At 45.1% G+C, this 26,289-nt stretch overlaps 1 protein-coding gene across 2 annotated transcripts in view; it reads right to left on the bottom strand.

Moving 5' to 3' along the window:
* Window positions 1-26,289, bottom strand: part of LOC133357196 (double-strand break repair protein MRE11-like) — a 78,853-nt gene that overhangs the window by 21,098 nt on the left and 31,466 nt on the right. For both annotated transcript variants that reach the window (XM_061575027.1, XM_061575026.1), the window contains 4 exons: window positions 24,159-24,344; window positions 20,626-20,791; window positions 8,514-8,594; window positions 5,116-5,242 (listed from right to left, as the gene is read on the bottom strand). In XM_061575027.1, coding sequence (XP_061431011.1) covers window positions 5,116-5,242; window positions 8,514-8,594; window positions 20,626-20,791; window positions 24,159-24,344 — 560 coding nt within the window. The remainder of the gene's footprint in view (window positions 1-5,115; window positions 5,243-8,513; window positions 8,595-20,625; window positions 20,792-24,158; window positions 24,345-26,289) is intronic.

A 26,289-nucleotide genomic window follows, 5' to 3' on the forward strand; every position in this document is an offset into this window, starting at 1 on the left:
TGGGCTGTGCGTAAATCCGCTGCAAAGAGGGTTGGGAAGCAAAAATTTGGTCAATGCCCTAATTATGACTTTTAAGAAGCCTCGATCAATTCCGATTCGATAAACATTAGCGGGGACACATCAGCCGTTAATGTTCTGCTCAGCATGGGGGGGGGGGGGGGGGGTAACGCGTGATTTGATTGCCCGGTAATGAGCTGCATCTTAAGGAAAGAGCCATCGCACATCATTTGGACAGAAGAAAATTAGTTTTTTGTACCTTCGTGCATTGAAAAAAACCCGTATTTTTCAGGCCAGTTCCGCCGTTTGCAGGAACCTTCCTTATAATATTAATTAGCAAAAGTACCACAGATGGTGACACAGATGAAGAGGGCAGGCCTCCCCCACACAGGCCCTCCCAAAGGAAGCATCTTTGCTAAGGCCAGGGTATTGACACAAGAATGCACCGCAAACGTATGGGATGACTTCCGCACCACTGCTTTGCCAATTTCTATCTCTCTCTCTCTAAATATTTAAGAAAATTCAATACATTCGTCAATAACACCGTGGCCTGAGAAGGATACATATGTAACAGGTGACGTTTTGGGCAATGGCACTTATTCATAGTAGACATCCACAGAGAGGTGAGAGAGATAACACTGGTCAACAAAAAAAAAAACATTTTTTTCTGGCCTGGACTTTTGCAGCTGTTTTAGACTAATTTCAGGGTGCTGATTCCAAATCTGATCTCAGATTTGCTCTATCACATCTCATTTTTATGCTATCGGCATACCCCATTTTCATTGATTTTACCAGAAATTAACTCTGTCACTTATGATTGCAAGTTGTTGCGAGTCAGTGACTGCTTTAGTGTTAAAATATGGTGCTGTATTTTTAGCATAGTGTGTTTATAATATCATTTTATGTAGATATCCACATTTATTTAATATTTTTCTTCTGCAGTTTTTATTGAAAATGCAATATTTTATATCTCAAAAACCTGATGTGATAGACAAAAACTGATGCCAGATTTGGAATCAGCACCCCAAAATTACCTTAAGACCGTTGGAATACCTTATGCCAGAAAAAGTGTGTTGACCAGTGTAATGGATGCAAGTTTGACACACCATAGAACTCCTATGGTATAGAACTCCTATGGTATAGAACTCGTGACTAAGATTCAACCCTCTCGAACACACTGGGGACGTGTCCAATCGGGGGACATTGAAGAACGTGGCCGAGGCCGACTCGAAAAGTCAGGCGTTAGAAATGCACGTCTGGTACCGCTCCCGTCCGTTACCCCTAGCGGGGTAGGCCAAGGGAGCCCGGATGTGTATTGCTTTGAGTTTGGCACAAGTCACTTGTTATTTTGCTCCCTCCTCTTCGAAAAATCTACTTTTGTATACTGGGTTTTTGAATAATAATAATAATAATAACAATAATAATAAAAAGTACGTTCGATTAAATGCATGGTGCTTTGGCACCATCCGTCGGGCCATCCACCGGACTTGTGGGTTCGTTAATAAGATCGGTCCTGACACGTGATGGACACACACTCTGGTTGGCACCAAAGGGCCTTCGTCGCCTACGCTTGTCAGATGATGATGATCGTGCTCTGACTGTCATGCCTATAGGCGATAGTTCCCCTGCATCCCTGATCTCATTGGACCTGTGAGCCATTCGGCTTTTGAATCGGGTGCAACCGCAACAAACAGGAAACAAAAACATCAACAAGACAACATCTTAAAGTGACTATGTGACTATGTGCAAACAGAAAATCCAAGAAAATACAGCAAAATATTGCAGAAAAAGCACCGTACACCAACACTGTGTGCAAAAATCCCAGTGGGATGCAAGTCAAACAACAACAACCACAAGACAACTTAGATTAAGGCCATCAGTCTAACTCTGTACTACAACAAACAAACATGGCCAAACCAAAAAACTTTTCGAAAATCACCAAAATAAAGCCATAAAAGCAATGAGTGTCACCAGCGAGCACGTGTAAGATGAGCCTATCGGTGTTGTGGGTGAACATCGTTAGGTCGGCTCAATTTAAGATATGGGAGAATGATAAATTTTATTTGCCGTAGCTTCCACGCTGGCAGTGGTGCACAAGCACAAATAATGGAAACAAAAAACTCAACGCATTTGTAAACAACACTGTGGCCTTAATTACATTAAAACATATTTAAAATCAGCAACATAGCAGGCATTGGCCCTTGTTCATAGCACATACACAGAGAGTCCAGAGAAAGAGTTAATAATAATTGGAGTCTGCACTTAATACGACACGGGGCCTAATGAGAATTTAAAATATTTTCATGCTTTCTCATGACCAGTTTTTGAATGGGCATATGAATAGTTGCATAACAGTAGCTATTGAGTAACAGAGACAACCCCCTTTAATAACGAAAATCATGACTGAATAAACGAATCAATATTAAAAGTTGAATTGGAAAATGTTGCTGGCACAATGCATTGTGGGAAGATGTATTCTGGTTGAGGACAAACAAGGCATAACCACCCCTTGGCGGTGGATTCCTGGGCTCCATTACCATCTCAATACAAGGAATTTGACTGCCATTATAATTGCGTTGCAGAGGATGAAACAAATTTCCCGAGCCCAATCACCATTTCCATAACTACCCGTACATTTCTGATACAAATTATTCGGTGATGCTGTTTCCGGCAGCAGCAAGCAATCAGTGATGCACTATCATTAAAAGCGCTAATATAGCAAGCATCATAATCATCCATGGTCAATCCACTGCTGGATGAAGGCCAAATTCACAGCAACCTCTCGTGATCGTGTGATACAGAAATATAAAATGTTCTTTTTGACGAGATGTTAAGACTGCGGTTTGTCGGTCCCATTACGGCAATTAAAAACCACGAGGCTGAATGGTGTCGGTGGAAAGTTGTGGTGGAAATTAAATGTTTAGCTAATTTCCTCAATCTCCATACACAAAATCCGTCCTATTTGTGTGGCAATCCGCATGCCATCCTGTAAAAGCAGAGAACTACAAAAGGCGACCAATGTACCGATAGCACGGGGGTGATGACACAGAGGAGTAATACCATCAGGACAATGAGATGAAAATCACTGCGATTTAGATTTGCGAGTCGTGGGGTCTATCGGGCAGCACTGGGAACAGGAGACTTGCCACCATTTATTTTGCGGTGTTAACAGGTGGCAGCAACCCTAAAACGCCTATGGCTAATTCTACCACTTCTTCAGAGAGGTGCAATTACTCTTTCACTCCATCTACGTCTCTGGAGAGATGTGAAGTAGGCGAGACTGTCCACTCTTGTTTTAGAGGAGCACTCCACGTTTAGGGTCTGGGACAATCTGCGCTGATTACCGCAGACTGGTACCAGCCGTGTCAAGATCGGCCTCTGTGGAGGAGGCTCGTGAAGGATGCTACTGGGCAGTTGGAGGCAGTCGCCCTCCAACAACGACGGATATCAGAGGAGCGACGCTCACAACAGTGAGCGGAGCGCCGGGCGGCTAAACAGCAGTAAGTTGGCACAGTAGGGGGCACAGCTGGTGCATCTGCCAGTCATCTTAGTCAGTAAACCCATGGCACCTGGGTCTGTCCCTTAACCTCCTGCTAGCGAGCCTTCGACACGTCACGTGGCCTCAAAGTGCACCTGGCCTGGCACAGGCGCCATGGAGATGTCACCGTCAGTTAGTGGCGAATGGCGGCCATTGTTGTTGTTGTACAAGCCATTTGCACGTTCAAACTGCTTTCGCAAGTGACATTTCCCATCGTCCTTGATTTGAGAAATCCGAGATTCATTGGGATCAGTGTAACACGGCAAGAATGACGGATTCCCAGGTTTGTATGGCTAACAAGAAACGTGGATTAAGAGTTCAGGATGCAAAATATATACTGAATAATACGGTGCCACTCAATACGAATATAGAACAGAGACTAAACCCTCTCTATTTGTTACTTCTGATGTTCATGTCCACAGCCGAGAATCTCATTCTAATCCGTTCGTATTCACAGGCTGCTCAGGATCGTCTGTGCGTCTGCGCTCTCTACACAACAACTCTGTGTGTATTGACAAGTTATGCATTACGTTTGAACTCCGTTGAGCAAACATTAAACATTGACGGGATTGTCTCTGAACTCACGGTGTTTAAGTTTAATGAATAAAACCAGGAGGCACATAAAACTTGAAAGAAAAAAATAATTTTGAGTGGCTCTTTATATAATTCAACAAGAAATTCAATACTTTGATGAACATGGCGATGAACTGTGTGAAATGTTTGAGGATCTCCGATTAACACGGTTGGCTACGTACTGTGCGAAAGAAGTTCAACATACGTACTAAGTTAATATCGTAAATAGAGTGAGCTAAATGATCGCAATCTAAATCAACTGTTTTGGCCATATGGCTGAATGTGTTCATTTGAACTCAATCGGACCAACGTTAATTCCAACTTATCTATGTAATGTATTTTTTTAAATTAATTTCTATGAAGCCCGTCGGGGGCTTGCATGTCGAAGCTCCATAACTTAAACTAAACTATTTTTTATTTTGCCAAGTAAGGCCCACTTAGCCATATAGCTCGTTTTCAGAAGTGACCTGGTCACAAATGATAGCCGAACGAAGTGGCTTATCACGTGGAAATTTATAGCGGCAGCTAAATACTCTAAACGCACGTCGATTCGAAATGTGGGGGCATCAAACCGGAGAAAAATCCCCGCGACCACGGGGAGAACATGAAAACCCCGAATATACAGGCGTCAGCGTTGGGATGGAACCCACGAACTCCTGCATGCGAGGAGAATTTCAAGTTTCATTTATTAGGTATAGCCCTGTGAGCCATGCAGCTCTTAAGTCGGGTGCAACCGTAACAAACAAAATATGAACACAGAACATCTTAAAGCGTGGGTCTCTCACAATACGCCGCGGTGGCTAGGAGATTTTGACGACCACGACCGCTACGCAGGAGGTCGTCGGTTCGATCCCGACCCCGACGCCTGCTGCTGTATATTTGCGTGCCTCTCACTCTCTCCCCGTGGTCGCGTGGATGTGAGAGGGAGTTAACATCTCGCCACAGCGAAATGTTGTTGCCGTGAAGGTGACAGAATGATAATAATGAATACGTGATTGAGAGCAAACCTGTTCTGGCCTTCATCTCCCTCTGCCTGAAGAAGTGAATGATGTCCTTCGGGTTCCCAACATGTTCCACAAACTTCTGGCTAAAGCGCAGAGTGTTGAACGGCTCAAAGCCTCCGCTGTAGTCAATCTGCAAACAACAGAATAGGGTGCACGGACAAACATCACCTCAATACCTTCGTCAGCACCTTGTAGGCAGTGACATGGCCTAGCGGTAGCGCGTTCGACCTTTGACACAGAGGTTGACGGTTCGAATCCAGTGGCCGCCCTCATTATAACTGCCGGTGCATTAAACCGTATAAAGCTTTCGTGACTGCAGGGATTCATCTTCTTGGTTCTTTCGGTAAAGTCACGTAGAAGGGATGACGCTGTCTTTCCGACAGACCTGTTCTTCACCTGAGGACGGCTGCTTGCGTTGTGGCCAAAACGTCGTGAGAATTGTATTTTATTATGTTTTATTTTTATTTATTATTTCCCTTCTACGTGACTTTACCGAAAGAACCAAGAAGACTAAAGGGCCCGTAACATCATTCGCAAGAGAGGAGGCCATTGCGTGCCGTGCGTCTGGGTTCAATTTTGACACCGTAAATTAACTGAATTGGGATTATTATACACAGCAATCATTACTGCCTGAGTTCAAGTCCCCCCAATGGCTAACGTCAGCGGCGAATTATATCTGACCTCTTCCTGTCACCAACCCGCATTGACCGGCGTGGTGAAGTATGGGTAACAACCTGACATCCCAGGTGAGGCCAAAATGATCGGCCAGGAAGAGCGAGTGGCACGCAATCGGTAGGTTGAGAGTTGGAATTCTGGTTGGATACAGGACTCACTCCCTGGGGAACGGGGCATTTCTCCCGCAGGCTCAGCACTGTAAGCAGATGACCACCTCCTCGACATTCATGAGAACAGGAAATCACTCGTGACTCTTTGACTCAAGTGTTGTGCGCACGTGAAAAAAATGTAACAAAAGTATGACATTAAAAATGAATCAGAGATTTAAAAAAAACAAACAAGATGACATGATCTTCTTGGTTCTTTCGGTAAAGTCACGTAGAAGGGAAATAATACAATAATAAAAATAAAACATAATAAAATAATTCTCACGACGTTTCGGCCACAACGCAAGCAGCCGCCCTCAGGTGAAGAACAGGTCAGCGTCTGACGCTGTCTTTCCGACAGACCTGTTCTTCACTTGAGGACGGCTGCTTGCGTTGTGGCCAAAACGTCGTGAGAATTATTTCATTATGTTTAATTTTTATTATTTCCCTTCTACGTGACTTTACCGAAAGAACCAAGAAGATGAATCCCTGCAGTCACGAAAGCTTTAAATCGAAAAGATGACATGAAATGACAATCCGCTCACGGTAAACTTTGTTTTTTAAATAAACGGCTCAATTAAAATCTCCCTTGCAGGCAAACAGAAAGGGTACCGTGAAAGACGTTGATAGCTGGACGGAAAGTAAAACAGTGAAAAATCTACTTCATCAATTTCATATTCTTTAAGTAAAGATTACACACGTTTGCCTATCTCTTCGGCGAATGGCTCTCACCGCAGTTAACTTGGTAACTTGCCCAGAAAGGATCAATAGGCCAAAGATAAACACAAGTAGATCGACATATGGCCTAGTGAGGAGCAGCACATTACAGGGACACTTAGCATTCTATGCACCTTCATTAATCAAAGGCAATGGAGAGAAAATCGATGCGCGTGGAGTTTCAACTGTTAACGACTTAAAATGGAAACATAACAGAAGGACAATGTCACATGATGGAAAGGTGTGATGAGAATATTGATGTGTGACCACATGAAAGCGGGACAGGTGGTGACACCATCGTCATCGCCGATGGATTTGTTTTCACCCAAAGTGCAAATTCTTTGTTGCGATAACTTTGTTGTTGTTGTTTGTTTGTGCCCTTTCGTTATGACGCCAATTCTTAATTTTGTTTATTCATTTCTTTTGAGTGACACTTCTCATCGTCGGGTTTTGATTTGCTTGGTAGTGGCTCTATATGGGATTTGGTTCTGATATCTAAATATAATTAATTTACAGCCTTATGGGATGCTATTGTGCAAACGATAATAATAATAATAAAAGTGGGAGGCAATTAGCATCAAATCTAAGTATCATTCTTAGTTTTTTTCGGTAAAGTCACGTAGGTAAAAAAATATAATGATAAAATAATAATAAATAAAAATAAATAAAAGTGATTTAATTTAGCTATTTTCATTTATTACTATTTTATCATTATATTTTTCTACCTACGTGACTTTACCGAAAAAACCTAAGAGTATGAATCCTTGCAGTCACGAAAGCTTCAAATCTAGAACTAAGTATTATTATTAAATCAATGCCTCACTTCAGGAGGTAATTACTTGGAAGAATTTCCCGAACTATTCTTCCCGATTTTGAAGCGCAAGTTATGACACTGTCAGTGGTGGCGTTGTGAGAAGCAGCCAACTAAACGGGGGGGGGGGGGGGTGAGGCGCCACTAAATAGGTTCACAACGGAATGACAAAGACGGCTACTATGCACGTGTGGCTCAGCAGGCAGAGCGAGCGGATCTGAAGGTTGGGAGTTAAAATCCTGGTTGGGGGTTAAACTCAGCGCGTCATCCCCCCGGGAGTGGGTCAGTTAAACAGCTACCACTATTGTGGGGAAGTAGAAAAAGTACTTGTCCTATTAGACATGTATGTATGTACGTATGTTGAACTTCTTTCGCACCGTACGCAGCCAGCCGAGGCAATCGGAGGAATGTTGAATCTCCACGACTGGTTCAAGGCTGGAAATAACGGATGAGCCCAGCTTCAACGCTCATTGGAGCAGGAACTCACTGTGACTCTTTACCCAAGTATGGCGCATTGCTTTACTTAACAAACATTTTATGATTATGATGCTGCTGCTGCTGTCCCTGACGAGTCTAATGCTGCTGAGGAAGGTGACACAGCCGATGTTGATGGTGAAGTCTATGGGCTGGCGGCTATTAGACACAACGCCACCACATGTGCCTCACAGTAAGACGAACCGGGCTTCCATCTGTCACTCGAGTGCTTCTCTGTTTGTCGTCTATATGTATCTATCCACGTCAAAGGTCGCAAACGGGTTTTGATTCCTTACCCGTACCCGTACCCGGCCGCACCAGGGTCACAAACAGGTACCCGTAACCAGCCGGGTAGGGTACGGGTACCCATACCCGTACCCGATACCCGGCCGGGTACAGGTAGCCGGGTATCGGGTATGGTACGGGTATCGGGTACCCGATTGCGACCTCTGATCCACGTCCTACAGAGGTTGTTCCCTCTGGGTTCTTTGGTTTTCTCCCACAGCTGGCATCCTCACATGTTGACGACGACGATGATGATAACGAGTGATGAAGACTTGTAGTGGCTGCAGGCTTACCCTCAGACGTATCAGAGGCCGGTCAGGCTGCTTGCTGTGTCCTGATCGCTCAGCTGCGGCTTGCTCAAGCATGTCTTCCACCTGTGGGTAAAAACCAATTTAACAAAAAATTAACCCGTAAAAACAAAGTTTTTCCCTATAAATCCTTTATATGCGTGGCGACTAGAGTCCTCTCGTCCTCTGGCTTGAGATGGCTGCCACCTATGGGTCAGATGATTGCCTGCCACCATTAAGCAATTGGTAATTAAATATTTAAAAAAATTCCCAAAAAGTGTAACATTTTGAAAAAAAAATTTCACGAAAATTAATTGTCACGCACAACGAGTCTGTGTGCAAAATGTCAGCTCGATTGGATCACGGGAAGTGGGTTAAAAAACGACCGAAAGATTTGCACGGTCGTAAGCGCGCAAGCAAGCAAGCAAGTGAACTTAATATAAAGGATTTAAAAAGTTAGGAAACACCGTGCACACGCGCGGATCATTTAACACTTTGCAACTCGCGGTTGGCTACGTACGGTGAGAAAGACGATCAACATACACACATACACCTTCACAAGAAGCATTTAATTAGCAACACACAAGCTGGTTGGGTAGCCGGTTCAGCAGTTCCACTGCTGGATTTCTTTTTCCGCCCGAGGACGACCGCTTGTGTTGCGATCGAAACGTCGTGATATTTTATTTTTATTTTGTTTTATTTTTCTACCTACGTGACTTTACAGAAAGAACCAAAGAGCATTAAAATAAAGTTTTAGCATATTTGCAACGAGTTATTTTAGTGCTGGTTTTCAGCAACAAGTTTTGGGCAACCCTGCAAAAAATTTGGCCACTTTTCAATCGGGTAATTTCCTGAATTGCAACACAACATTACATTAAAGTTCTGTTGATATTGGATCATCTTTACAAGAGTTGTTGTGTCACCCCACCCGCCCTTGTTACAGACCAACATAGAAAATGGTTAAATGCTTTAAATATATACATATAAATATGTATTTAAAACAACAGCCTCAAACAAAATAGATTGATAAATATACACAGTACATCTTACTACCTTTTCCCACAAATTTTTTTCTTGAGGTACCCGATTCATGCGATGAGACGAGAACGGTCCGCAGAAGCGGATATCACAGAGGTACCACCACCAGAGATCTCTTCAAATGACTTATGGCCAACAAGGCAGGGTCAGCACTTTCCCATCTGCTTCGCTTCACCAGTCAGATTAACGTTTGACGCATGACAAAGAAAATGTTTGAAAAATGTAACAATTTTCAGAGCGGGAATTTAGCCACATTAAATGCAGAACTAAACTTAATGTTTTTTTTACTATAATCACCGGTGAACCTGGCTGAGACCATGAACCCATTATAACAGTCTGGTTTAATCACAGATGCCTGCGTGGATTTGAACCCGGGGATCGATGCTTTCCGGTGACCTCGGCATTTAATATTCATGACATTTCATCTCCCTGACCTCCGCTCCCCAAGACGTCTAAAGCCCTCTGGAAATCAAAGCCACTGTTTACATTTCCAACGTCGAGTCAGCGTGCGTGTCACGTGACCACACATTTCGTTTAGCAAAAAAATACGTTTCACTCGCTTGTCCGGAAGCGCATCGTGCGAGAAGTTCCTTGAGTTCAATTGGACTCGTATGCACAGTAAATAACGGACACGATAATACGCTACGTATACTACTTACAATTTTAAGGAACAGTTGTAAACAATACTGGAATGTGGGTTTTGGGAGTTGTGCTGGAGATAGAGCGCGTTGCTTGCAACCAAGTTAAGTTTCTGTAGTTAAGTTGCTTCAGTTAAAATGGACTGGTATGCACAGTAAAGGACTAAGGTGTGAATCAACAACATTTAAATAATAGTTTTAAACAATACCGTTTGGGTTTTGGCGGTTGTGCTTTATAGCGTGTTGCTTGGAACCAAGTTGCTGAAAAATCTCCAAGCACACAGAGAGAAATGTCCCGACGTCGCACCAAGCAACACGAGGTACGGAAACGCGTCAAAGAATCTGAAATAATGTCCACAGATTCATTCGAGGTACGGTAGTCCCTCAGTTAACGTTTTTAATCCCTTCCACAAAAACTGTTAACCGAAATAACTGTTCGTCGAATCACTGAGTCTGCAAGAGAGCTGTTTTCCAATGCCAAAAACAGAAAACGTAATAATGTAAGCAACGCCAGTTGAGGTCGAAACGCTCATAAACGAGCGTCGCTGATTGGCAGAGGACATGGCTCTGCCCTGTGTTCGAGCACACGGATTGGCCGATATTGTCGCCCGTGCGCATAACGTAAACGTGTCGTTAATAGGGGGTCATGTGGGAGGCGAAACGTTTCCAAAAAAAACGTTAACCGATGATGTCACTGTTAACCGAGGGACTACTGTGTACCCGCTGACATTCATGCATTGGGAGATAATTTTCAAATGAAGGCGTGTGGGATATGGTAATGGTACTGAATTGGCTTCACTGGGGAAACTCTGACCTTTTTTTTTTAAATCAATCACTCAACCAAAAATAACTTTTACAGAATGCTAATGCGGGACAAAGTGCTTTGCATGCTTTGTTGAACCACAATGGTATCTCGAGACGGAGGAAAAAAAAAGCCAAAGTGGATCTTAATTAAATTCTAATGCTGTAGCCGCCACTTCATTTGTAATCGTTATGTACGACCAAACCTCAACACTTAGTGACCCGTAACGACTGACAAATAAGTTTTCGTCCGATTGAAAGCATCATTTAGAAGATTAGTATCATAACTTTCATACACTTGAGATTCACGAGTGGTTTAATTCGATGAGTGGCTTTAGAATACCGTTTCCATCTTCCAATTTGGACAAAACAAGGAGTACATTGCCCTGGGAGAAAAGTGAAACTTAAAATATAATCGATGCCTCGAGTTTTCCTGTAGCCTGAGCTCCCCACAGCCTGAACTCCCCTCCACTCCAACAATAACTCTATTGTTATATTGTCTACAGCCACAGACCCACCTACCTACCATCCACACATCAGGACGCCTGTCTTGGTTAGAAGCCTAAGTGTGCGTGCAAAGTTGAATCCTTAAAAGGACACATGCATTCGGCCATATGAATGTCGAAAATAACGTTCCTTTAGTGAGGAAAATATTACAGTTGTTTGCTTTCGATTACTTCGTTATTGAATACTGGTGGTAATAATTCAGGCCTACTTCTAAAGCCTGTTTTCCTGAATTGTTAGCTGGCATTAGAGTGGCCTGCTTGGTTAACTGCAATCTCCGGACTCTGCCTCTGACTGAGCCTGGCTAAGTGCCCATAGCCAAACTAGACGAATGCATCTCACACTCTATCCCACCAGAATTGAAAATATATGCACACATATAAAATGTCTGTGTATTTTATAGTCAATTCAGCAGTGGAAGATCACAAGCAGAGGAAAAATGCACGACATTTTACAGCAGCATATGTTTCAACAGCTCTGGATTTGATGTGTCCTCAATTGTCAAACGTGTAAATTATTTTATATTGCCACCGATCAAACAGATGATTAATAAGATATTTTAACATGTGCAGTATGCTGTTTTTTTACCTCTCGAAAATGATTGAATACGCTGTCGAAAATAGATATACTCTTTGTTTTTTTTGGTAAAGTCACGTAGGTAAAATATAAAATAAATTAAATCACGACGTTTCGGAGGCAACACAAGCTTCTGTCTTCAAGACGGAAGCATCCTAATGTCTTTCCGACAGCTCTGTTCTTCACCCGAGGACGGCTGCTTGTGTTGTGGCCGAAACGTCGTGAGAATTGTCTTACATTTTATTTGTATTATTTCCCTTCTACGTGACTTTACCGAAAGAACCAAGAATATGAATCCCTGCAGTCACGAAAGCTTCAAATCGAAATTTATATTGAATAAGTTGATGATATGCCGTCAAAAATCAAACATTTGGAAAGGAAATCCACGCTTCTATTCCTTAAAGGAACTTTATTGTCCCAACAGTTCTAAAAATTGCCCTTCTTCCATTCTCTTTGGCCTTCATCCACATCGGCAGTGCACGTGCAGCATAAAACTTGCAGGGAGAATATAGCAAAGTATTTGTTTGATTCACCTCTATGAAGATGAACCTTTTAATATGATGTGACAGAACGATCAACGCGGGGCGAAGCAGCTCATTATAACGATGGCATTAGGTTATTTAGCAATATAACTGAAATATAATATCATCATCACCGTCATCATCTGCCTTCACATCGAATTAGCTTAACGCATCTTTCATCTGTGTAGTAAGTTCGAGGAGACGATGTCGAAGTTGGGACACACTGTTTATTAACCCAGGGACAGGCACAATAGTTGAAGGGGTATCGGCCCCTTTCACCCGTACTATGGGAAACCCACCCTAGTACTAAGCCCTCTGTCCTGTTCCCCAGTCCTCCTCTGCTGGGCTACGGGAGGCTGACTGATCTGGCCCTGGCAAGCACAGATCTCGGCACCAGCTAACCAGCCTTGCCCTGATAAGGGCAGCGGTCTGGAAGCTTTTGGGCCGCGCCGCTGGCTTACCCGGCTCGGCCCTTATAAGGACGGCGAGACCGGGGAGTCCCAGGGCCTAATCTCCGAGTCTTGGATCTTCACTGGTCAGCTTCGTGTCGAACTGCTCGGAGCTCTTTGGGTCTCCACCTTTTATAGGGATCACCTCCGAGGGCTGGGGGCGTGGGCAATAACGGATGCGGACGTCGGTGTGACCACCCGTGTATGTGAGTGCCGACACCCCTGTGTTTGTTGTCCGCCGTTTCTCCCGTAATAATCCCTACATATGTAAAACGTCTCATTGCCGGGTAATTGGGAATTAGAAGAGCAGCTGTCCATATATATATAAAAAAAACCAAAGTGTTTATATTACAAGTGGTAGAAATTTCAGAACATGTTGCAGTGAGTTGCAGTGAGACCGATGCAATTATCATTTTAACACGTAGGCTTTTGCGAAAAATATCATCGCGTAAATATATAATGTGTCGTTAAAACCTGCCAGATTTGGCACGGTACAATAAATACAGAAATTAATATCTGGTACAAAAGATGTATTACCGAGCGATCAACAGAAGGTGTGTACAGGATTAACTGCACGTGTGGTAAATGTTGTGTTGGGCAAACAGGACGAATGATCAGCACGAGACTAAAAGAACATCAGACAAATATTAAATTCTCCCAAATACAACTGTCAGCAGTAGCAGAGCACGCGTGTCAACAAGGACACTCAATTTATTTTGATAATGTTGAAGTTTTGTGCAAAACTATCTACTACTGGTCAAAACTAATTAGAGGATCTATCGAAATTGAAAGAACTCAAAATAACTTTAACCGTTCGCCTTAGTGCTGCGTGAAGGCGAATCATCAAAAATACATTATTTAAATGCCTGCCTACAAAGGGCAGTGTACTTCAATACGGATTACCGTTTTAATAAACACAATAGACAGAAAGGACAAATTCAAAGGGCTCGCATAATGCATTGCCTCAGTAACCCCCCCCCCCACATTGTGCAAGAAAGCAGCTGTGTGGTGAACACATCTACGCCTCTATATAAGGAATGAAATAGGTGGACTTCTCCACAAATCTGTCTGTCACCTGATGAAGCTGGTTGTAAGTCCTGGTGAAACGTCGTACTCAGATTGTAAATGTTGTGGCTTGGCTCTCCAACACACCGGTGTGCTGTACTAGTATACTGCACTATACACTGCACTATACCCTACACTATACACTACACTACTATACACTACACTATACACTAGTACACTACACTATACACTACACTGTACACTACACTAGTACACTACACAATACACTACACTATACACTAGTGCTGTATTAGTATACTACACTATACACTGCACTATACACTACACTAGTACACTAGTGCTGTACGAGTGACGAATTGGCCACGTTCTGTTTACGTGACAACCCTTACTAGTTGGCCGTGTCGGGTGGTGGGCGGGTTTTAACGACACATTTATATATTTACACGATCTAACCCAAAAACCTCGATTATGGGTAATGATCATTATTCCACTGGTTTATCCAGGAGAAATCTCACGGGGAGAGGGCAGGTGCAGTGTGTTCACCATTACTCAGCGGCAGCTGCGTATGACGTGCCACGTCATTTCAAGTTTATTTTGATTGACCAGGCAAGCACTCCGAGAGACCCAAAGTGTCTCATTTGCAAGAGTGACGCAGGACACCAAAAGAACAAAAGAAAAAAAGAAAACAAATTACGCGTAGAGCACTGAAACAAAATATATTACTGCGAGTCGCCCGAAAACAAATGGTCCGTGTTGAAGATGTATGTGGGAAAATGTGAGTAACGGACACATTTTTTTTATACGTCTTACCATTATTGAAACGTACGAAGAAAATGTTGACTGCTGTGAATGGTTGACAACGCTGACGTGGACAAAGTGGTTAAAATGAATCGCTAGGAGCGGATAAAAAGTGTCCATCGACATCACGGTTGTCGTCTTCACCGTGTTTCAGACATTTTTTATTCTTATTTTGGGCAGTTGCTAAGCCTGGCGGTTAGTGCACAAACTAATGAGCCACTGTATTTGGAATTCGCAATTCGATTCCAGCATTCGGTCACCCATTAGGCTGCCGCAAGGAATTACAAAATGCACCATCTGTGCAGGAATGATCATCTTTAGATTCTCAGACATAATTTGCAGGAGCATGCCAATGACAGAGGGAAAAAAAACGCCACACTAAAATTCTTGCCTTTACGTTATAATATATGAGTAAATGTCCCCGTCTACATTTAGTTACTTGGGTCAGCCTTGTCAACGTACAGATAAATATATCTCAATTCAGGAAGCACAGAATATTGAAAAACATATTCAAAGATAAATAAAACATACGGAAAAAATAATGATTTGGTGAAACTGCAATGGCAGTGCACAAATAACAACTCAACACATCTGTCAATAGCACTGCCTTATAAATAAATTATATATAAAATGCAACGTTTCAGGCAATGGCCCTTTTTCATTGCAAATAAAGAAGAGCAATACTTTTCTCTCCCTTTCATTGGCTATGAAGGAGGGTAATTTACCGACATTCCGCGTGTTATATGCTTTTTCCTTTGAAGGCCACAGTGTTACAGACGAATGTGCTAAGACTTTTAGGAAAGGAAAGTGGTCTTGGGGCAGTACGCGTCGCTGGAAGGGACTCTGGAGAAGAATAATAACGGAGCGGCAGCCAAAGGATGGAATGTGTCGAAGACTACGTCCACCAAGGAGATGGGAGTGGTGAGGTGCTGAATGGATTGCTACATCACAGGATGTTGAGAGGTGGCAGTCAATTGGGGAGGCCTTCATCCAACAGTGAACTGATCATGGCTAATGATGACGATGATAGCAAATACAGCAGACCCTCGATTTTCCGCGTTAATGACGGGGAGGGCGGCCGTGGATAATTAAAAATCGCGAATCCCAAAATATCAATTTTCCGCGGATCACTATGTGATAACACTTTCCCGTTCCCGCGAAAAAATGCCTGCCCAGTAAGTGGATAACAGAGCCACGCCAATGAAAACCAATCAAACTCCGCCCACTGTTGTAAAGATATGCAACTCCTGTACTGTAGAGGCGATCATGTGGATTTCGGATTAACCGGAGCAACATATTTGTTCGGTTTAAGCGCGTGACTTGTAAGCGAGTGAAGCCAAACTGGCGTGGTTTGGCCACGTCAGTGTCCTTCACTAATTTTCAGCGAGTGGAGGACGCTTTCGCAATTAAGACATCGCCAGTGTGAGGGCTGCCACACCGCTCGCAAGGGGGTCTTTTCGCATGTGTATTTTTCGGGGGGGGGGGGTGCACTTCAGGGGTCCGCACTAAAGACCACCAGGGGGCCGCGAGTGGCCCGCTGGGCCTTGCAACACTGGGCCAAGTGGCGGAGGAGAGAAGCGTCGTACAGAATTTTTAACGGGGAGATTGCAGGAAGGAGAGAGGAAGAGCCACGATGAGACAGAAGGAAAAAAAGATTTTAAAAAAATTGGTAAAATAAATACATTTTCAATGCACACAATTTTATTTGCACTCAAATGTAGAGATTAATTACTTTGGCCCCAGAATTAATCAAATTTGATGTTCTGAATAAAAGTGGGTGGTTTCCTTTCGCTATGTTCTATTTGTATTATGCAAGCCACCCACTTTTATTCAGAACATCAGATTTGATTAATTCTGGGGTCAAAATAATTAATTTCTACGTTTGAGTGCAAATAAAAGTGTGTGCATTAAACAAGTAGTTTGTTTCTATTTTTGTATTGTTTTAAATTTAATTTTCAACGGCTATTTCAAAATGAAAGGAAGTTAATTTGTTGGCAACATGCACATTTTGTAAAAGTTTAAATCATTTAAATTGGCAACTTAGTTGGTAAGAGTGGAGATAGTAGTAGCATTTGTGTTAAAATACTTTTGTTATATATGATAAGACGTAACTTTATTTTTACATTTTAGTCTCATAGTCATTTACTTAATTCTAGATTTGAAGCTTTCGTGACTGCAAGGATTCATATTCTTAGGTTTTTTTTTGGTAATTTGCAAACAGTAAGGTTATGTCATGTTGAAGTTCAACAAAGCAATCAAATGACTTTGCGTCTCTCTAGTTACGCATATGCAAATAGAATAGCGGATTTACAAGGGCAGAACATGCAAATGCCAAATATCCAGGCGGCAGAGTTAGGATCGCACCCACGACCTCCTGTATAAAAGGCGAGGTAATTAACATCTCGGCACCGCGAGGTGTTAACTGTTAAGAACAGCAACACCATAACCCTCAACGCCGCCGATGAACAAATCACGCCGAATTGAAATGCGGCCGATCTGGTCGGACCTCGAAAGCCAAGCAGCTCTGAGCCTGGACAGTGCCTGGAAGGGGTGTCCACCCTACACAAACAGGTTGTCATAGGGCTGCAGGAGCCATGTTGTGTTCATATACAGTTGTACTAAACATCTATGCTGCCCGCGACCATTTGTGATTTAAAATAGGGGGCGGAATTGATTAGCATTAATTACGTAAAGTTACAAATGTTAAGAGGAACAGGACCGGCGGGACCTGGACCGTTTTTGTTTAATGAAATCTTGAATTGTCGTGCGAGACGAGTCAGTGTAGAACATTTCAGCTCGTTCGGCTTCGTAGATCCGAGGATATTAGGCGTCAAAGATTTTAAAGAATATAAACAGACAACGGGGCATGTTCAATAAAAGTGTACAACAAAAAAAAGGGGTCTTGCCAGTGGCTGGGGTGATGCCAATGGGCAAGGCGGGAGGGAAGAGGGGCATTGTGGGGGACGTTTCACAGACCTAAGTAGCAGAGGTCGCAACCGGGTACCCGATACCCGTACCCTACCCGATACCCGGCTACCCGTACCCGGCCGGGTACGGGTACCCGTTTGCGACCCTGGTGCGGCCGGGTACGGGTACGGGTACGGGTAGACCGTGAGTCACTGGTGAGTAACTGTTTGTCACTCATTTCCCAACGTCTTGTCTCTTCTCACAATTCAAGTTCCTAGAATCAACCCACCCGCGCCTGCAACATGGCTTCATCCCAGAGGTCGCAATCAGGTGGCCGTACCCGTACCCTACCCGTACCCGGCCGGGTACGGGTAGGGTACGGGTACGGCCGGGTACGGGTACCCGTTTGCGACCCTGGTGCGGCCGGGTACGGGTAAGAAATGAAAACCCGTTTGCGACCTCTGCTAAGTGGAGGAGAGAGACCTTGAAGTGCAACGCGATCGCAACGTTGGGCGTAATGAGAAGGGATATTTGGCAATGGGAAGTATGGGTAAGGAGGATTCCAAAGGCCCCTTTTTTTTTCCCCACTTACGACAGTTTGGAGCCCCCGTGGAGAACCAGGTGCACTCATGGATTGTGCGTGCCCAAGAAGAGAATCCCGTCAACTCAATCAATTAACTCGATTAACTGCGGGGCCGTTCGACTCGGCACTCAATCAATTAACGACGGGCACAGCTAACTGACCCAGGATGACCAGAGGCATGAAGAAGCAAAGTAACAAATGTCAAATCCTCTAGCCAATTAAATCTCATCAACACGGAGTGTGACGTATTCATACCTGTCAACCGCTTATCAGTGCCTACCTTATTACAGACAAATTGAGACCTTATTGGGCACCCAATGACCTTATAATTCTCAACATTCATCCTACAAAGTACCATCACAAGGGAGAAACACAAAAAATAATGTTGTACTCAATTTCCCTGTACAAGAATACGGATAAATCATATGGAGTTGACAGGTATGTGTATTGCAAATAAATGTATTAAAGTCCCGCTGCTGTCTGGATAAAGGTCACAGCATGAGGCAAGTAGATTTGGCTGTGGCGCCCAATGCATTAGCCCTCCGAAAACAACTCTTTGAAAAAAATGATACACTTTGTTATTTATATTTTCTACAAAGACACAAATTATTTTTTTGCAGTTACGATGTCCGTTGTTTTTAGCGATGAGAAGAAACCCATGCAGAAGAGAGGAGAGAAAATTATGAAAAAAAAGAATAGGTTTTAACCCTTTCTGGCAATAAAATAGGCGTTAAGATGTTCAAACAAGGAAACAAGTCCGCATTAACCACACGTGTGTGTGGTGAACATACACACAAACAGGTTCAGATAATACATGTGTAGTGACATAAGAAGGGAGGGGCTGCTGTAGGCTCTGGGTTCCCAGGTGGGTCCAGACGCGTAAGCCTCTGGGCGCCAGGCACTGGGTTCCCAGGGGGTCCAGACGCTTTTAAGCCTTTGGGCGCCAGGCGTTGGGTTCCCAGGCGCTTAAGCCTTTTTGGCGCCGCCAACGGGGAGGGGGCTGTGTGTGCTCTGTGGGATGTCTGGTGGCGCACACGGCCCCACCCCTCGTTGGATCAGGCATAAAAGGAGAGCTCCCTGGACAATCGGGGCCCAGTTGTAACTCAAGACCCAAGACCCACGACCAGCCATCTGAAGACCCTGGGATGCTGTGAGAGCCAGCGCTGGGACTCTGGAACTCCCGACTCTACGACCTTGTGAGGGCGAGCGTAGCCAGAGTAGAGTATCTAGAGTATCTAGGCTGTGTAGCTAGGCTGTGTACCTAGGCTGTAACAGAGTATCAGGACTGTTGGAGTGTTGTATTGTAATAAAGAAGTTACATCTACAAGTGTCTCCGGAACCCGTTACACATGCATTGTCCGTTTCATTGGCAAAAAGGATCAAACCTATGAGACCTCCTTTACTAGTGGCAAAATATAGTAATAGGTGTTTACCCTTTCAACTGGTACAAAAACTGACACCTTTATACAAGGGATCATGTTTGCAATAACCACAACACAAGCAGTCAAAATGCAAACAAAAATAAACAACTCTGATAATGATATGCACTGTCCTTGAAGTTGATTGGTCCACACCCGAGACAGCTTTTAGGCTCTAAGAAAAGCCGTCTCGGGCGTGGACCAATCAACTTCAAGGACAGTGCATATCATTATCATTATCAGAGTTGTTTCTTTTTGTTTGCATTTTTAAATCCTTTATATTAAGTTCACTTGCTTGCTTGCTTGCGCGCTTACGACCGTGCAAATCTTTCGGTCGTTTTTTAACCCACTTCCCGTGATCCAATCGAGCTGACATTTTGCACACAGACTCGTTGTGCGTGACAATTTATTTTCGTGAAAAAAAAAATTCCTAAATTTTCCACTTTTTAGGAAAAAAAAAATGTCATATTTAATTTAAAATACCAATGTGATAAAAATGAAACTCTTACTCAAGAAAAACAGAAATGAATAATAAAATAAAACCGATGCCACGCATATAAAGGATTTATAGTGAAAAACTTTGTTTTTACGGGTTAATTTTTTACTGCTTGTGTTGTGGTTATTGCAAACATGACCCCTTGTATAAAGGTGTCAGTTTTTGTACCAGTTGAAAGGGTAAAAACATATTACTACTTTAGGATAAAATCTATTCTCATTTTTCATACTTTGATACTGGCAAAAAGGTCCCATGTTAAGAAGAAAATGTCCCGGGGCAAGGTTACGTAAGGTAAGCAGACAGACTCCCATCAGCAATTAGCACACAACGGAGGCTACGGTTGGCATGGGAAACCAGATTTACCTTCTCAGAACAGTAGTTTTCAATCATCTGAGTGACCTTGGGGTGAGAAGGGTTGATGGTTGTGTCCTGCAGAACCACATCCTGAATGTAAAACTGCCGAACGGTCTGCAGCGGGATCTTTTGAAGGTTCATGCGCTTCCCGTGCACGTGAAGGATGCCCACGTGCCTTTAAAAGACGCAACAGCATCATTCGCACCTCCGATTAGCGCGGTCGGCTACGTGCGGTGCAAAAGAAGTTCAACATACATAGACTCACAGGCACCCCATAGACTCACACAGAGACCCATAGACTCGCACAGAGACCCATAGACTCGCACAGAGACCCATAGCCTCACACAGAGACCCATAGACTCGCACAGAGACCCATAGACTCACACAGAGACCCATAGACTCACACAGAGACCCATAGACTCACAGGCACCCCATAGACTCACACAGAGACCCATAGACTCACACAGAGACCCATAGACTCGCACAGAGACCCATAGACTCGCACAGAGACCCATAGCCTCACACAGAGACCCATAGACTCACACAGAGACCCATAGACTCACACAGAGACCCATAGACTCGCACAGAGACCCATAGACTCGCACAGAGACCCATAGCCTCACACAGAGACCCATAGACTCACACAGAGACCCATAGACTCACACAGAGACCCATAGACTCACACAGAGACCCATAGACTCGCGCAGAGACCCATAGACTCGCACAGAGACCCATAGACTCGCACAGAGACCCATAGACTCGCACAAAGACCCATAGACTCACACAGAGACCCATAGACTCACACAGAGACCCATAGACTCACACAGAGACCCATAGACTCGCACAGAGACCCATAGACTCACACAGAGACCCACAGACTCACACAGAGACCCACAGACTCGCACAGAGACCCATAGACTCGCACAGAGACCCATATACTCGCACAGAGACCTATAGACTCACACAGAGACCCATAGACTCACACAGAGACCCATAGACTCGCACAGAGACCCATGGACTCGCACAGAGACCCATAGACTCACACAGAGACCCATAGACTCGCACAGAGACCCATAGACTCGCACAGAGACCCATAGACTCGCACAGAGACCCATAGCCTCACACAGAGACCCATAGACTCGCACAGAGACCCATAGACTCACACAGAGACCCATAGACTCACACAGAGACCCATAGACTCACAGGCACCCCATAGACTCACACAGAGACCCATAGACTCACACAGAGACCCATAGACTCGCACAGAGACCCATAGACTCGCACAGAGACCCATAGCCTCACACAGAGACCCATAGACTCACACAGAGACCCATAGACTCACACAGAGACCCATAGACTCGCACAGAGACCCATAGACTCGCACAGAGACCCATAGCCTCACACAGAGACCCATAGACTCACACAGAGACCCATAGACTCACACAGAGACCCATAGACTCACACAGAGACCCATAGACTCGCGCAGAGACCCATAGACTCGCACAGAGACCCATAGACTCGCACAGAGACCCATAGACTCGCACAAAGACCCATAGACTCACACAGAGACCCATAGACTCACACAGAGACCCATAGACTCACACAGAGACCCATAGACTCGCACAGAGACCCATAGACTCACACAGAGACCCACAGACTCACACAGAGACCCACAGACTCACACAGAGACCCATAGACTCGCACAGAGACCCATAGACTCGCACAGAGACCTATAGACTCACACAGAGACCCATAGACTCACACAGAGACCCATAGACTCGCACAGAGACCCATGGACTCGCACAGAGACCCATAGACTCACACAGAGACCCATAGACTCGCACAGAGACCCATAGACTCGCACAGAGACCCATAGACTCACACAGAGACCCACAGACTCACACAGAGACCCACAGACTCACACAGAGACCCATACACTCACACAGAAACCCATACACTCACACAGAAACCCATAGACTCACACAGAGACCCATAGACTCACACAGAGACCCATAGTTTGTTGTCCTTCCCCCGCACCTCCGATTAGCGTGGTCGGCTACGTACGGTGCGAAAGAAGTTCAACATACGGACGTATTGGCGGTACACCGGTGCAGCATAACACACCGGGGTCCTCATAAAACAGTCTCTATAATCACAATTTGAACTGATATTCGTCTTCCAGCTGCTTCGACATCACGAGAACTGATTTTGATGCACGACTCCACAAGATTTTCTGAGCGGGGTTGCGAATGGTGAGAAAATAAAATAATTGTCAGCGTTCTCATTATTATTTAGAACTGCGCACCGGTGTACCGCCAATACGTTCATAAAGACATACACTTGGCATCACAAGTATTACTTATGATTATCATAGACCAACGACTCTTTGAAGCCGCAACATGTTAAAGTTGTGGCTTAAAGGGTCATTTGGTTCATGCTTTGCACACGTGTGTACACCAGCAGTCCTTTGTCGACAGCTCTCCCTGCTCCCCCCTACATCATGCAGCTTTGATTACTATGAACCAGTTTTGCAATGCTGCCACAGGGGTGTAACGGCCAGTACACTGGACTTGCCATCCAGAGGTCACCAGTTTGTTGATGGGAAGGTCACGTGTGGTGGGTTAAAGTGTGGGTAAGCCCACCTCTTCCGAGACGTCTGGCCAGTGTGGAAGAGTGGGCCAAATGCCATCTGGTGGAGGCCCTTTGGCCGGCAGATGCATGAACAAGCAATGGCAGGGGTGCACTTTTGCCTTTAGCCATATTAAAAGGCTAATGGTGTTCTCTCTCCCTATGGGGACGTGTGTGCGTTTGTGCGCATCTGTTCGTGTGCGCGTGTCTGTGACAAACCCGGCGACCCGGGATCGATTCCCACTTACGACCAACGCCAACGACAACCCAAACCCGGTTTTGACCCTCACCTAGGTCGACTCAATTGAGTACCTGGTGTCATGCATAAACATTGCCATGGAGGAGACAAGGCAGAGGTCGCAACTGGGTACCCGATACCCGTACTCTACCCGATACCCGGCTACCCGTACCCTACCCGATACCCGGCTACCCGTACCCGGCCGGGTACGGGTACCCGTTTGCGACCCTGGTGTGGCCGGGTACGGGTACGGGAAGGCCGTGAGTCACTGGTGAGTAACTGTTTGTCACTCATTTCCCAACGTCTTGTCTCTTCTCACAATTCAAGTTCCTAGAATCAACCCACCCGCGCCTGCAACATGGCTTCATCCCAGAGGTCGCAATCGGGTACCCGATACCCGTACCCTACCCGATACCCGGCTACCCGTACCCGGCCGGGTATCGGGTACGGGTACCCGTTTGCGACCCTGGTGCGGCCGGGTACGGGTAAGGAATCAAAACCCGTTTGCGACCTCTGAGACAAGTCCAGCCAGGCGTGGTGCTGGCCACACACCCCCTCGTGCGCCGTGGGCGGCCTTCGCAGGTGCCGCTTTCTAACGGCACTCACCCCCAACAGTCTAAGGCTGCACAGGGGATATTTGTCGCTGCTGTGCACGCGTCCGCCAAACACCGCTCACTTGGCAACTGCTTCGCCGGGAGAGAGGGAGGTCGCGACGCTGCTGCCGGGTTGCGTGACGTAGAACAAGCGCTGCTCGTTGCGCACGGGCTTGATGAGGCACTCGTGCTCGTGGCCCCACACCACCAGGTCCAGGAAGCTATAGAGGAAGTGCTCCGGAATGTAGTTGGTGGCGCTGTGCTTGGACCTGTGTGTGTGTGTGTGTGCGTGGGAAAGTGGGTGGGTAGCGGTTAGCTCACTGCGCTACGAACCTGGTGACTCGAGTTCGATTACCGCTCACGGCCAACGCCAGTGGCGATTATCTAAACTGGTGCTGGGCCTCCCCTACGTCGACTCAGCCTCAAGTGAGTACCTGGTGTGGTGTGTTGTAAATGTTGCCACTGGTGAGGTAAAGGCGGTCGGGAGTGTTGTGCTGGCCACCCACTCCCTCATGTTCCGTGCCGGCCTTCATAGGTACTCGCTAACAGCACTTGCCCCATAAGGGTGAACTTTGTCTTTGGAGCGGTGGCATCGTGGTCAGCGCACTGGAATCAGCAGTTTGTCAACTTTAAATATCTCGGCGTTATCCTGGACTCGAAAATGTCGTTGAAGACCCACATTGACCACACGACCAACAAGATTATACAAAACTAAATTGGATTCCTATACAGAATCAAACGCTGTGATGTAGAGATAAAATCGTGGGTACAACTTTGGTGTTTACCACCTTTCATTAAAAGACACCTGCATTCCGTGCATTTACGGACGGACAGAGTGGACTCTGAAACACGGTGGTTTTGGCCGGCACACACATAAAAGGGTGCAAGATTACACATTGTGCATGCATACAAATCTGCATTACTCACACTAATGGATCCTTTCCCACAAAGCTATGGTGACAACATTAATGCATGGTCACGATGACATCCTAGAGCTTTGGTTCCTGGAAACCGACTATTAGCCACTTTTTCGCAGGGCAATCATTCCCCCTCAACGGAGGCATGTAGTCTCCTTGTGTCATCATTTGTGACATGCATCTTTATTCACGTACGGCTGGATTAATAGCAACTCATAAGTCGATGTCCTGATTAGTTTAGAGCAGGACATTGCTTCAATTAATTTGGTGGTGGATTGATTAATTGCATCCAGTTAATTTTCATAGTTTGCAGTGGTTCACAATTAGTGAGGTCTCGCAGAGAGACGCACAGACTTATATAGAGACCCACAGACTCACACAGAGACTCACAGACTCGCATAGAGTCCCAGACTCACAGAGTTCATAGTCATACAATACAGAGAGACCCATGCACTCCAGGCTCTCCAAGAATTCCCACTTGTAAAGGTGGTGGGCGGATTGGCCGTGAGTTTGTGAGATTATTTATAACATCCGACTCGCTAATCCCAGGAAATGTGATTTGCTTTGGATGAGAGCTAAGAATTCAAACCAAAATCTTAGCAGTGCTGAAGTACTCCTCTGGTGCTGACATTGTTCCAGAGGTCGCAATCGGGTACCCGTTACCCGTACCCTACCCGATACCCGGCTACCTGTACCTGGCTGGGTAAGGGTACCCGTTTGCGACCCTGGTGCGGCCGGGTAGGCCGTGAGTCACTGGTGAGTAACCATTTGTCACTCATTTCCCAACGTATTGTCTCTTCTCACAATTCAAGTTCATAGAATCAACCCACCCACGCTTGCAACATGGCTTCATCCCAGAGGTCGCAATCGGGTACACGTACCCTACCCGATACCCGGCCGGGTACGGGTAGCCGGGTATCGGGTAGGGTACGGGTACCCGTTTGCAACCCTGGTGCGGCCGGGTACGGGTAAGGAATCAAAACCCGTTTGCGACCTCTGCATTGTTCACCATCGGAACGCTTGTCTGTTGTCTCATGAGTTATGCATGCATAGAGACCCACAGACTCGCACATGCATAATTCATCAGAATAATTTTTTCATGCATAACTAACGTGACAAATGTCAATATAGAAAGCAACGTCGTGCAACATTTATTGCCAAGAATATGAGATTTTTTTACCAAGTCGCATTTGAGCGATCCAAGTTTAATTCAAGAACTTAATAAAAAAATTACAATAACAATAACTGCCAGTTAATTGTCAATCCCGCGGCTGCAAGGTGTACGTGCTTCTCAACA

Source organism: Lethenteron reissneri, chromosome 57, assembly GCF_015708825.2.
Source record: "Lethenteron reissneri isolate LAM-NWPU_2019-01 chromosome 57, ASM1570882v1, whole genome shotgun sequence".
NCBI lineage: Eukaryota > Metazoa > Chordata > Hyperoartia > Petromyzontiformes > Petromyzontidae > Lethenteron > Lethenteron reissneri.